At 36.5% G+C, this 12760-nt stretch overlaps 2 protein-coding genes across 4 annotated transcripts in view; both read left to right on the plus strand.

Annotated features, from left to right (window-relative positions):
• The window catches only part of LOC100183121 (adhesion G-protein coupled receptor F1-like), a 14169-nt gene extending 6740 nt beyond the window's left edge, over positions 1-7429 (plus strand). Inside the window, exon 10 of the mRNA XM_018815259.2 lies at positions 7405-7429. Coding sequence (XP_018670804.1) covers positions 7405-7429 — 25 coding nt within the window. The remainder of the gene's footprint in view (positions 1-7404) is intronic.
• Positions 876-6895, plus strand: LOC100183613. 3 transcript variants are annotated; one of them, XM_002131119.4, is made up of 4 exons: positions 876-1004; positions 3748-3867; positions 4106-4307; positions 6652-6895. In XM_002131119.4, the coding sequence occupies exons 2-4, from the start codon at positions 3785-3787 to the stop codon at positions 6709-6711; spliced, it is 345 nt and encodes a 114-aa protein (XP_002131155.1). In that variant the 5' UTR covers positions 876-1004; positions 3748-3784; the 3' UTR covers positions 6712-6895. The 3 variants fall into 3 exon arrangements, with proteins under 3 accessions (XP_002131155.1, XP_018670814.1, XP_026693893.1); XM_018815269.2 differs by having other exon boundaries at positions 4106-4313; positions 6652-6850; XM_026838092.1 differs by having other exon boundaries at positions 892-1004; positions 3775-3867; positions 4106-4313; positions 6652-6850.
• Positions 7430-12760: the final 5331 nt, after the last annotated feature.

The raw sequence follows: 12760 nt of genomic DNA on the forward strand, positions 1-12760 counted from the left end.
ATCATATATTATCCCAGGCAACGGATCCCCAGTGACACAAGTAGCTCTCATGTACACGAACGCCCTACTTAACGGTTTGCAAGGATTCTTCGTGTTTCTTACATATTGCGTCATCAGTCGTGACGTCAACACTGCTATAAAACTCGAATACCAGAGATCTCGTTTCACAAGAACGAGTTTTGCCAAATCAATGTCGTCGACGTCACGCATGTAAAGGTATATGACGTCACTAACGCTGTGCATATTCTTGTTACGTCATCATTGAAATGAAGCGAAACACGCGGATCATTTTTTATTACATTCTTTAAATTGTTGTGATGTCATAATGCTGCAGATTTTAGTGTTAAATATTAAAAGCGCTTAAGATGACGTCATATTTACCTGTTTCTTCAAATACACTGACGCAGAAATGTTTTCTTTCAAAGAGAAAAATACGTTTCAAGTATTTTTATAGATGTTTCTTTGTATGGCAGACGAAAAGACAGTCAAATTCAACAAAAAAATCGACAGAAGATTTCCTTAGACTTACGAACAATCGGTTACTTTGTAATTAACAATTTCAATGACCATTTTGGCAGAACTGTAAAAATTGAATGAAAAAATACTGGCTTCCAATTTGGTCATTAATATAAAAAAAAAGTGAAAAAAAAAAAAACCTTAATGCTTATAGAGGAATGAATCTCGTGCTACAGGAAACCTAACAGACAAAAATCAAGTCCAATCAATTGTTTAATAAAAGATCTATATTTTGTGCGTAAATGGCACTTTCAGTCTCAAACAGAATCTACATAGCCTATATATATACTACAGGCAAAATGCTTATCTTATCAGTAAAACGTGTTTCGCGCAAGTCGCTCCGCATTAGTGTCTTAATCTTTCAGTAAATGAGATCATTTAGAAGATTGTTACCTTGAAGAAGGTTTTAAATTTTCAGTCTGGTTGAGTTTTGAATTAGTTGAGAAAACGCTGGACAAAATCCCCGCTGAAGTGATGCTACGTATCAGGTTTGGTTTGACTTTCGTATATATTGAATGTTTTGTAAAATAGTTTAAAAACTGCATTTATTATAATTTGTTTTAAACGTTTTACTGTTATAATACAAGCCTTTTTAATCGTGGTTTATAATGGCCAAACATTCAAGTTATGATACACCTATAGTAGAGTGAGGAAAGACGGGACACTTTTTATTTTCTCGTCTCATTTGGTATTAAATAAAAAACATTCAAAGAATTTCAAAGAAAACATTCAAAGAATAGACCACATTCTCACGACTCCCATAGATCGTTGTTAATTGTTCGAAACACGATCAGGATATTTGAATATTATGTGCTACAGGTGTCCCATCTTACCCCACCGCGCGGTCTATATAACTGTGCCAAGGGTCAGTTGCCTAACGATTCCACGGATTCTTATCCCAAGGGTAAACTAAAACTTTAATCAAAATATAATTATTTCCTATCCATGCACCTTTCAAACCGGTACAAGGGTTTCATGGAATGTTTAGACGGTGCACCGAATGCGATCGATCCTTCTGCAAAGTAATTCCCCTGAAAATGCAGTTTGATTAAACTGAATGTCTGTTAGAGGATTAAAGACATTAAGTAGGCTTATCAAAACCGCTTAGATTAAAGTGAATAAAAGCGGATCCAATCAAGCTTAAGGATTGAAGCTACTGATCAATGATTAGAAAGCTATATAAGTAGAGGAGCCGCACCAAAGAATATAATAGACCAAATGTATTATAGTCTGAATGTGGGGGTGGTAATATAGTACTGTGGGGTAAGATGGATACTGTTCGCATCTAAAAATCCTATATTTTCTGGTGGCGTTTTTCCCAAATAACAACACTATTTTAGAGTCGTGAGTCTACGGTTATATATTTCTGCAAATGTATTTTGTTTGCTACCAAATAGAACGAGAAAAGAGAATGAAAACATGAGCCATCTTACCCCAACCTAATACAATGTATAATTAATAAGCAAGCGTTGAATATGAGAGCCATATAATTCTGGTTGAATTAAGGTTTTTCTTTCTGTACTTTATCGATTACAGTAAACTTTGATTTCGTTATTAAGTTTGTAGTTGATTTGTGGCCTGTAACCTAGTACAACCTAAACCCGTGTCGCAGCTTCGCTTTACAAAGTCGCCACAAATCCGTTGGCGGAACGCTTAATGCTGATTGCACCAACGCATTGATTACTAACGAGTTGTACAGTATACGGTATACGTGTGTATAGTCGCAAGGTTTTCATTCATTTAAGGTTTGGTTTCAGGAAGAAATTACTATAATGTTGTTGTGTAAGAAGTTGGAAAATTATATTTTAGTGTTATAATAAGTCAGATGTAAAACACCTATATTACAGATCAGAAAAAATGACATCGTTTTAATCAAAATTAAGTTTACAAAAGTTCAATTAATAAAACTCTATGCAAATTTAAACTCGATATTTAATTTTTTTAACGCTTAATTAAAAGCCCAAGCCCTACAACCAGCCCAAGATTTTCTTATTTTATCGGCTTTTAATTTATTATAAACATTATCTTTGGTTTGTGTCTGGGAATTTAATATGCAAATGATGTATTGAAATAGATGGGGTATCGTACCATTTTTAATATGCAAATTTAAAGCGGACACTAAATTATTGTAACGTCTAACTAATATCTCAAAGTCGATAACCACTCAACGCTAAACTTTATTTTCTCAGCTTTAAATTAAAACTAAACATAGTAATTTCGCTTATGTTTTGGGTTACAATATGTAAATGATATATTTGAATAGTATCGTATTATTTATAGTGAGCAATGCCTCATTATTTATTCATGTCGAGTTCCCCGTATATACTTGCTAAGTCACCTTATCCATAAGTATGAACCGAGTTGAACCGTTGTTAATTATGATTAAGTCTCACCTGTCCCTCTATCTAACAACGCTGTCTGGTTAGAACGAAAATTGAAGGTCACCAAGTACAAAGTTCCCCGATAGCTTTATACTGTAGGGGTTTAAAAAAAGTTACCTTCCAAAGTACTGTAACGACTACGAGTGTGTGCATAAAGTCACTTCGTCAAAGCCTCATTGCCGTGTCGTGTCGATACGTCGATAAGACGGCAATACTTGACTTTGCAGAAGCTAAAATCGTTAACAATGAGAGAAGTTGTTTTATATAGTAGCAAGTGCGGCTTGGCGTTGATACAGTACTTTAGTTAAGGCAGATAAATTGCGGGATTGTGGGTTTAGAAAACGTAGTTTTCGTTGGTTAAGTTATTAAATCATTTGCCTAAAACGCAAGTTTTAATAAAAGTGCAGAATTGTAGCTTTTATACGTGTGTTTAAATTGCTTTGCGATAGGGTGTTATAGTACGGTGGGTGAAGATGGGACACCTTAGCACATAATATTCAAATATCCCGATCGTGTTTTAAACAATTAAAAACGATCTATGAAAGTCGTCAGGATACGGTTTTATAATTCTTTGAATTTTCTTTGTTTACTACCAAATGGGACTAGAAAGTTAAATGAAAAGGTGTCCCATCTTTCCCCATCCTACTATCGCAAGCTTTGCGCTCGAAAAGGTGTTAGAGTAGTATATACCAACACTCGGCATGCCTCACTGAATAAGACGATGCAATTATAGTTTAGAATTTCTGTACTTCGGCGTTTATAAACTGCCTCAGCGGGACCTCAGTGAAGACCTGCTTAAACGAATGTTCACATTTCTTAACAACGCTCTTAAAGTTTTTTTTTTACATAGAAAATGTAAATAGTGAAAACCACATACGTTGTAAAAGATGCCACCAATGATGTTTCCGCCATCAAACCCAGGACCCGGACCCGAACTTGGAGACGAACATATTCCTTACGACATTTTAAAGTAAGACCTTTTTTATTATTGCTTATTGGTTATAACATGGGTGTCTTCTTATACATCAGACACACATGGTGTATTCAAACACCTCATGCTCACTATTTATTTATAACGTGGCTATCGCTTCACCGTGGATAACTCAACAAAAAGCATCAAAATAATTTCCACTCATGTTCAAACCAATCCGCTGACTAAACCACATACCCCTACAATAATCCATTATTTAAACCCTATACCCCCACAGCAACAATGGTCCGATGTTGGTTTTCATTTTCTTGGTCCTCGTGATGATGTGCTGCCTCTTGTTCTGTTGGTGCGTTGCTAAATGCTACATACTTGCCGCCCTGGACGAGTCAACTGTGCAAAACTACATCAATTATAAAAGGCTTGGCCGGTCTGTGATTTGGGCTGATGACGTCACGGATAGTGACGTCACGTCGCCCGCGGTAAGAGTGAGTAGTTTATAAACGCGTAGTATAAATAAGTTTGTGATTAGTTATACAGCCTCATGCTCACCGTCGAGTTACACCATGTGTGTCTTCTTATACACTAGACATACATGGTGTATCCCGTGCATATATTAGGATGGGGGAAGATGGGACACCTTTACATTCTATTTTCCCGCCCCCTTTGGTAGTAAATGAAGAAAATTCAAGGAATTATAAAACTGTATACCCACGACTCCGACAGACCGTTGTTAATTGTTTAAAACTCGCTCAGGATATTTGGATATTGTGTGCTAAAGGTGTCCCATCTTCCCCCTCAGTACTATATTATGTTTACTGTCGAGTTATAACACGAACTACATATAGGCTACGATGATAATATAAATATTGTATGAAGTCTCATTTAAAATTAACGTTTTTAACACTTTCAATTTGCGGAGTGTCACTTCGACTGCCAAGTTTAAATATTCATAAATACGACGATCATTACTTAAAGTGGGACCAGTGTGTGGTTAGATCGCCTCTAGATCAGAATATATGGGTTCGAGGCTTGACGCGGCCCACCGTTGTTGGCGTTAGGATCAATACGCTTAACGACATATACTGTGACCCCTTGGGTTGTCAAAATCGTCGGCCATACATTAAATAACGTAAAATAGTAATAATCACCAATAAAGTTACATACATGATAACTCGTAAGCTGCTGGCAGCATGTATGAAACAGAACACCCATGTTATAACGACTGTCGTTTGCCCCGCTACGCAAAGATAAATAAGTTACTTCGATTCATCCATTTATCCAAAGTTCGTTTCTCTAATAGTTAACAGTAGTAACCTAAAAGTTTCCCACGAGGTTTAACTTGTTCAAACCAACCAATACAAACCAATCAATTTACTCAGCAACGCATTGGAGTTGTTGTAGGGCACGCTATTTGAATATTAGATGTTGAGTTCGAAGCTCGGCGCTGCCACCATTGTGGTCGTATCTGTCCTTGGGCATAAGTTAATTTTATTACGCTAACCCAGTGGTCACTTTGTTTAAATGATTAGGTATGCCGAAAAACATCAAAACATCGTATTTTATTCAATTAACAACGATTTTTCGTATCGTGAGGATACGGTCATATAATTCTGTAATCATTATTGTTTCCTACTAACTATAGGGCGATAAAACAGAATGAAAACATGGGCTCTCTTGTACAAATTACTTGAGGGGTTGGGACGGTTAAAAAGAGCATGATATCACATTCAAGCACCGTGTACACGGTTGATTGGCTTTTAAAATCGAAGTTCAATTTTAAAATGAACAAAACATGGCATTCACTTTCCGCACGATCGACAAGTAATCGTTTGGTATAAATCCGCCATGGTTGCCATGGTTACATTGATTGACGTATGGAACACGTCATCAATTAAAGTATGTCCCGCGTGGCTCAAAATTAATTAAATATTTTTTGTATCTATGGTAGTATAAGCCACCGGATTAAGGACACTTTGTAATGTGACGTGATCGAATATATTAAGGACCTTGTACGATACTTACAAAAATGTACCGATTATTAAACGAGTGAATGAATAAAAGTCATTTACTTAATCTTCCAAGGACGACCTTGTTATAACTTGACAGTGAGCATGAGGTGTATAAATACACCTTGTGTGTCTGGTGTATAAGAAGACACCCATGTTATAACTCGACAGTGAGCATGAGGTGTATGAATACACCTTGTGTGTTTGGTGTATAAGAAGACACCCATGTTATAAATCGACAGTGAGCATGAGGTGTATGAATACACCTTGTGGGTTTGGTGTATAAGAAGACACCCATGTTATAACTGGACAGTGAGCATGAGGTGTATGAATACACCATGTGGGTCTGGTGTATAAGAAGACACCCATGTTATAACTGGACAGTGAGCATGAGGTGTATGAATACACCATGTGTGTCTGGTGTATAAGAAGACACCCATGTTATAACTTGACAGTGAGCATGAGGTGTATAAATACACCTTGTGTGTTTGGTGTATAAGAAGACACCCATGTTATAACTGGACAGTGAGCATGAGGTGTATGAATACACCATGTGGGTCTGGTGTATAAGAAGACACCCATGTTATAACTGGACAGTGAGCATGAGGTGTATGAATACACCATGTGGGTCTGGTGTATAAGAAGACACCCATGTTATAACTGGACAGTGAGCATGAGGTGTATGAATACACCATGTGTGTCTGGTGTATAAGAAGACACCCATGTTATAACTTGACAGTGAGCATGAGGTGTACGAGTACACCAGTATATAATTTAAAACATATTTCACAAGTTAAACAGTTATGTTTCTTCCCAGGAAAATTCTCACAAAATTCTCCCTTCGGTGAAAAACAAAGTTATGTTCACTCAGGTGTAGCGGCCTGTGACGTCATTCGTGGGTGATTTACCTAAATCGAGAAAACCTCAAGAGGGATATTTTTCACAATTGTTTGTTTTTAATGCCATGTAACGTTTTGTAATTGTGACATCACTTAACTGTCTTTGTTACGCACATGTTAATTTTCTATTTTATTCGTACAAATAAAATTATGAAAACATTACAAAAGAGGGGTGTCAGTTCGAGGCTCGTTGCTGCCACCACTGTGGACGTGTGGGCGGCATTGCGCCAACCTAGCGGTCACTAAAAGTTTATCCAAATTAGCAAATATACATGAAAAGGTCACTTTTTTACCCGTAAGCGGACATGAGGTGTATGAATACACCATTTGTGTATAGAAAGTTATAACTCGACAATGAGCATGAGGTATATATTAGGCGCTATTGATTTTTGCGGGAGAGGGCATTATAGTTGCAGTTACATATTCCCGCCGCGCGAGCATAAATGTTCAACAAAAATATCACATTTTTAAAAGGTTTCTATCGAATTTTTAAATTGCAACACTGGATAAATTGAAACTTTTTGATTGGATCAATTTTCCCGCCCAAATTTGAATTAAAACTTTTTCTTTTTACCTAAACCTTCAAGAATCAGAGATCACTTTAAGAATGTCGTTGTTGTGGTAGGTCAGGTTGATTTACGCTCTACAATGTAAATTGCAGCTGTAGTCAGTCTTATTAGAAATCAATTACTGTAATACTGGCTTTTAAGGTAGCTTTTATATTTTATAGCAGGGTGGGGTAAGACGAGAAGCATTTAGCACATATTATCCAAATATCCTGATCGTATTTTAAACAGTTAACAACGGACTATAGGAGTCGTGAGGATACGGTTTCATAATTCTTTGAAAGTTCTTTGTTTACTACCAAATGGGACAAGAAAAATGAAAAGGTGTCTTATCTTCCCCCACCAACGTCGTCTGTACTAACTTTGCCCCCACCTACTTTAATAACTGACCATTTCGGGCTCTTACAGTTTTACAGCGCATGGCTCCGAACTAAGCATAAAGTTTGATTGCTTGAAGTTGGTGCAAGCATCAGTAGACGTTCTAATTATTCAAGCTGTCAATATTGGCTGTCTGTCAAAGGTTGGTGCTTTGATTGATGTAACTTATTTATCATTTTATGCAACGGCGACAACTGTCATTATTACACAGGTGTTCTGTGTTATACACCTCATGCCAGCTCATGCAACTTATTTATCATTGCATGGTCAGCATAGGCTGTCGTTAGGACACATGTGTTCTGTTTCATACACCTCGTGCGCGCTTACTACTTGTAAATTACCAACTTTTGTACGTGTCGCTCTCCTGGCAATATATATAACCTATTAGTGACTACTCGGTTAGATCAATTGCCGATAATCGTCCTGCCTAAAGACACTAACGCCCAAAATTGTGGCGGTGCCGAGCGTCGAACCGACAACCTTTTGGGCGGATACAGGCGCTATTTAACCACTGTATCACGGCTCTCTGAACCGTAATTAGTGAATTAATTTATAGTGGCGTCGCGTTTTTCTATAAATTGTGAATAAGATTTATAAGTCGCCGGCACAAAATTACAGCTGCACACAATTCGCATTCGTGGTAAATCGTAAGCGGTGATATAAATTCTATAAAATGGAACTCCTGTGTTATAGCTTCTAACATATCCAAGTAAGTGCGCTAATTAATGAGGCGAGAAAGAGTGAATCGTTATGTCTTCGTTTTCCTAATATGGCATGGTATAAATAAAGCTTCTTAAAATGCGTTTTATAAATATATATATTAACAAACTGTACAAATTTTACTCGGCATAGACCGTTGTTTATTGTTTAAAACACGAAGGGATATTCCGATATTGTGTGCTAAAGGTGTCCCATCTTACCCCACAAACTAGACATATCTCCAGTGTGCCGTGTCCCACCCTACAATAATATTCAGTTTATGATATGGTTGCGATAGAAATATAATATTCAAATAATTAGTTAATAGTTTTAAACAATTTCAAGTGTAGAGAATGTTAATTGTATTGCCGCGCCTATGTAACCTGTAATTGATATTAATCCAGCAATTTAGTCTCATTTAATTAGGCCCAATTTCTAAGAGATATCTTGGCTAGAATATCTTTAGAGTAAATGAATGAAATTTATTTCGTCTTTTCGGTCACGATAACGAAGAACGGAAGAGTTTACAAAAGCGAAAACACGGGTAGTAACGGTAAAACAACAGTTGTTAAAACACGCTTATTGATAAAACATAAGGTAATATGATAGCATATATAGTGCTTCTGTTTCCTTACATTTATTTAAATATATAAACACTACCTGGTATGGTAGTCGTGAGAATATTTAAATATTTTAAACAATTTGTTTTAAAATGTTTTTGTAAAGATATGTTTGTTTACATGTGACGTCATAATGTCTGTGGAGATTTGAATTTTAGAATATTTTGAAACAGGCGCTTTATAAATGCCTTGAGGTTCGCGTTTTTTTCAATGTTTTTGTCATTATTATTGTAGTATACTTTGTAAGTGTAATTTAATACCTGATGTAGTAGGGTGGGGTAAAATGGGACACGTTTTTATTATCTTTTCTCGGCTCATTTTGGTAGTAAACAAAGAATATTTACAGAATTATTTAACCGCAGCCTTGCGACTTTGTTAATTGTAAAAAACACAATTTCGAGTCATAAAATTTGGATGCTATAACGGAATCCCATCTTTCCCTACAGAACTATAAGTCTCGTTTCTCTTTGCTGTTTTAATTATTCCGAATTTCGTTACAACATTCAATAACTAAAATTCAGGTTGAGTTATTTATACACCAGGTGCCTTTTTGATTCAAATTAAGCGTAACGTCCACGCTAAAGCATAGCCGCCACCTCCGAAACATAGATGAGCAATTTTCTAATAACTCCCAGCCCGCAGGCCGGAGCAACCGTGGTGTGATTGCGCGTGTTTAGATTTTATTTATTTGATAGATTTTTCAGAGAAACCCTGCATGCCCTTGGTCAGTTATCGTTTGTAAGCTGACAGGTTTATATTGCAATTCTAGCTATGTGTTAAAATGCAGGGTTTCCAGGGGAAGTGAAGCATCTTAATCCTTATAGTTGGAAGTTTATTGAACGATTACAAAATCTTCGCAATTCGTAGATGCATAAATTTATTAAGTTAAATCAAAAGTGGATGACAAGTTTAATGTTAAATGAAAATAGATTTTTAAAGACAATTTTAAGCCACAGTTAGTTTTTAGATAAAAGTTTGATTGATTAAAATTCAGGTTGAATTATGTTGAACATTTAGTGGAAAATTATAAGGCTGCAAATAAGAATAGAGATTGGTAAAAAAAATCGTACAGTTTTCGAAAAAAATAAAAGTATTACTAAAAAAGGCATTTTGTAATTCTATTTATTCAGGTTTAAAATGCAGAATAAATTATTTAAGTTTTGTTTGTTCTTCGCGACGTTTATTTGTTTGTCTTATTTGCGTTTAAACTTAACAAACACAAACAGTTTGTTTTATATTCAATTTAAAAGAACTAGCGCGATATTTGAAAGTCAGAGAAATGAAAATTGTTCTTTGAGGTAAATATATTTATAGTAAGGTGTGGGAAGATGAGAACATATTTTTATTCTATTTTTTCGTCCTATTAAAGAATTATAAAACCGTTTCCAACGATCGCCTAGGACTGTTGTTAATTGTTTAAAACACGATCAGAATATTTGAATATTATGTACTAAAGGTGTCCCATCTTACCCCGCCCTACTATGTTCATATTAACACGTAATGCATATAAGGTGGGAGAAGATGATTGATTATGACTGTCAAATATTCTTCACCAGGCGGCGAAAGATAGCTTGGCCCCCCTGGCCATCTTTATTCTTCATTCAATGTCCGGGCCACGAGGCATATAATACAAAAAAAAATGTTTTTAACTACAGGCGTTGTGATTGTGGGACAGTTTTGTCAGTTAATAAATGTTACTTGTCTCGCATGACCGGGTAACACAGTCGAAATAACACTATTTTAATTTTGTTGCATACACCTCGTACCCACTTACAAGTTACCACGTACGTAACCTATTTATCCGCGCATGGCGGAACAACAACAGTTGTTATAACACGGGTGTTTTGTTTTATACACCTCGTGCCCACTTACAAGTTACCACGTATATAACTTATTACCTCGCATGATGGGGTAACAGCAGTCGTTATAACACGAGTGTTCTGTTTCATACACCTCGTGCTCGCTTATGTTATAAAACAACTGCCGTTGCCCCGCTATGCAACTTATTTATCCGCGCATAGCGGGGCAACGGCAGTTGTTTCATAACACGGTTTTTAAACTCTTTTTTTCACACACCCGCTGATATCGCAGGAACAGATCACTTATCTTGGTATGGAGAGGGCCATGGGGTAAGATGGATCAGGGGTGGACAGAGGGCGACACCGTGGGGAAGTGCATGGTTACTTACAATAGAAATCGTATAAAAGAGGCTGCAGCTGTATTGTTTCATCACACTGCACTTGATGACGAAACTATGCCATGGAAACATTACAGGTGATGATGGTTTTAGTAAAATATATTACTACGGGGTAAGATGGGACATCTTTAGCCCATAATATCTAAATATCCTGATCGTGTTTTAAACAATTAACGGCGGCCTATATGGAGTCGTGAGGATATAGTTTTAGAATTCTATGAATGTTCTTTTTTTACTACCAAATAGAACGAAAAATAGAATGTAAAAGTGTCCCATCTCCCCCCACCCTACTATAGAACGTTTTCGCTTCTCCATTTTTAAGAATCTCCATTTACTTTGAAAGTTGTTTCAAAATTAAACGCAGAATGTAGAATCCATGGTTTTGTTGACAGAACACCAGCTCAGAGTTTACGAGTTCGAGCCTCACCGTTGCCACTGTTATAGGCGTGTGTGTTCTGGGGACACATTTATTCCATCGGTGGTCTCATGCGGGTTGTTTAAATTGTCAGAGATACAAAAATCTGAGACTTTCCAATAAAGTAATTTCCACTTAGTCACATGAATAAGTTACTTAAACCAACAATATACTGAACAATATTTATTCAGGGACGAAGATCAATTGTTCACCTTTATGACGATGGAATCCCCTTCCAATATCATACACGGGGAATCCCGGAACCTGAGAAAGTTCGACGACAGTTTCATCAACATTACTATGACGCACAGACGGGATTCTGACGTGTTCACCCCATACGTCACGCCTGATGACGTCACGAGTATGTATAGCAGAGGGAAAGACTACGTTGATGACCTCATATCCAAGAAAAAGAAAGTAGCGGTGAGTGCGTGACGTCATAATACGTTTTAAAACGTCATAATTAAACAATATAGTATGGTGGGGGAAGATGGGACATCTTTTCATTGTATTTTCCCGAACCATTTGGTAGTAAACAAAGAACATTCACAGAATTAGAAACCGTATCCTCACGACTCCTTTAGACAGTTGTTAATTGTTTAAAACACGATCAGGATATTTGGTTATTATGTGCTAAAGGTGTCCCATCTTACCCCGCAGTATTATATAGGATATGATATATATTATTTAATGAGGTATTCCTCAACTTATGGTTCCCGGCTAAAAATTGGCCTCCTTTAAATTAGTTAGGTCAACGGATCATGAAATTTTTTGTTGTAATTGTAAAAGTTAAATTATCGACAACAGTTTTTTCTCCATGTTACAAAATTGTTGAGAAGTTTAGTTTCTAAAATCGACAGAAACTTCGCTGTTACTTCATTTAAAATTGGGGTCTGGCGCAAATATTTGGGAAACATTGGCCTTTTTGATGACTTTGTATATTGCTAACACGACGTTTAATGTTCAACAGTTATGGGTCGTGAGCAACTGTAAAAAAATCCGCGGGTCGCGACTTCGAATGGATTACGTCACAAAGATGGTAGAAGCTGGACTTCCGGTCGACAGATTCGGGCATTGTTTTAAAAATAAAAAAGAATTTTCCAGATTTTCAGAAAAGCAACTACAATCGTACAAGTTCTATATGTCATTCGA

The sequence above is a fragment of the Ciona intestinalis genome, unplaced genomic scaffold (genome assembly GCF_000224145.3).
Source record: "Ciona intestinalis unplaced genomic scaffold, KH HT000054.2, whole genome shotgun sequence".
In the NCBI taxonomy this organism is placed as follows: Eukaryota; Metazoa; Chordata; class Ascidiacea; order Phlebobranchia; family Cionidae; genus Ciona; species Ciona intestinalis.

Coding starts and splice junctions, on each gene's coding strand:
- LOC100183613 (XM_018815269.2), top strand. CDS start 3,785: ATGCCACCAATGATGTTTCCGCCATCAAACCCAGGACCCGGACCCGAA. Junction 3,868..4,105: donor ATTCCTTACGACATTTTAAA/GTAAGACCTTTT, acceptor ATACCCCCACAG/CAACAATGGTCCGATGTTGG. Junction 4,314..6,651: donor TCACGTCGCCCGCGGTAAGA/GTGAGTAGTTTA, acceptor GTTTCTTCCCAG/GAAAATTCTCACAAAATTCT.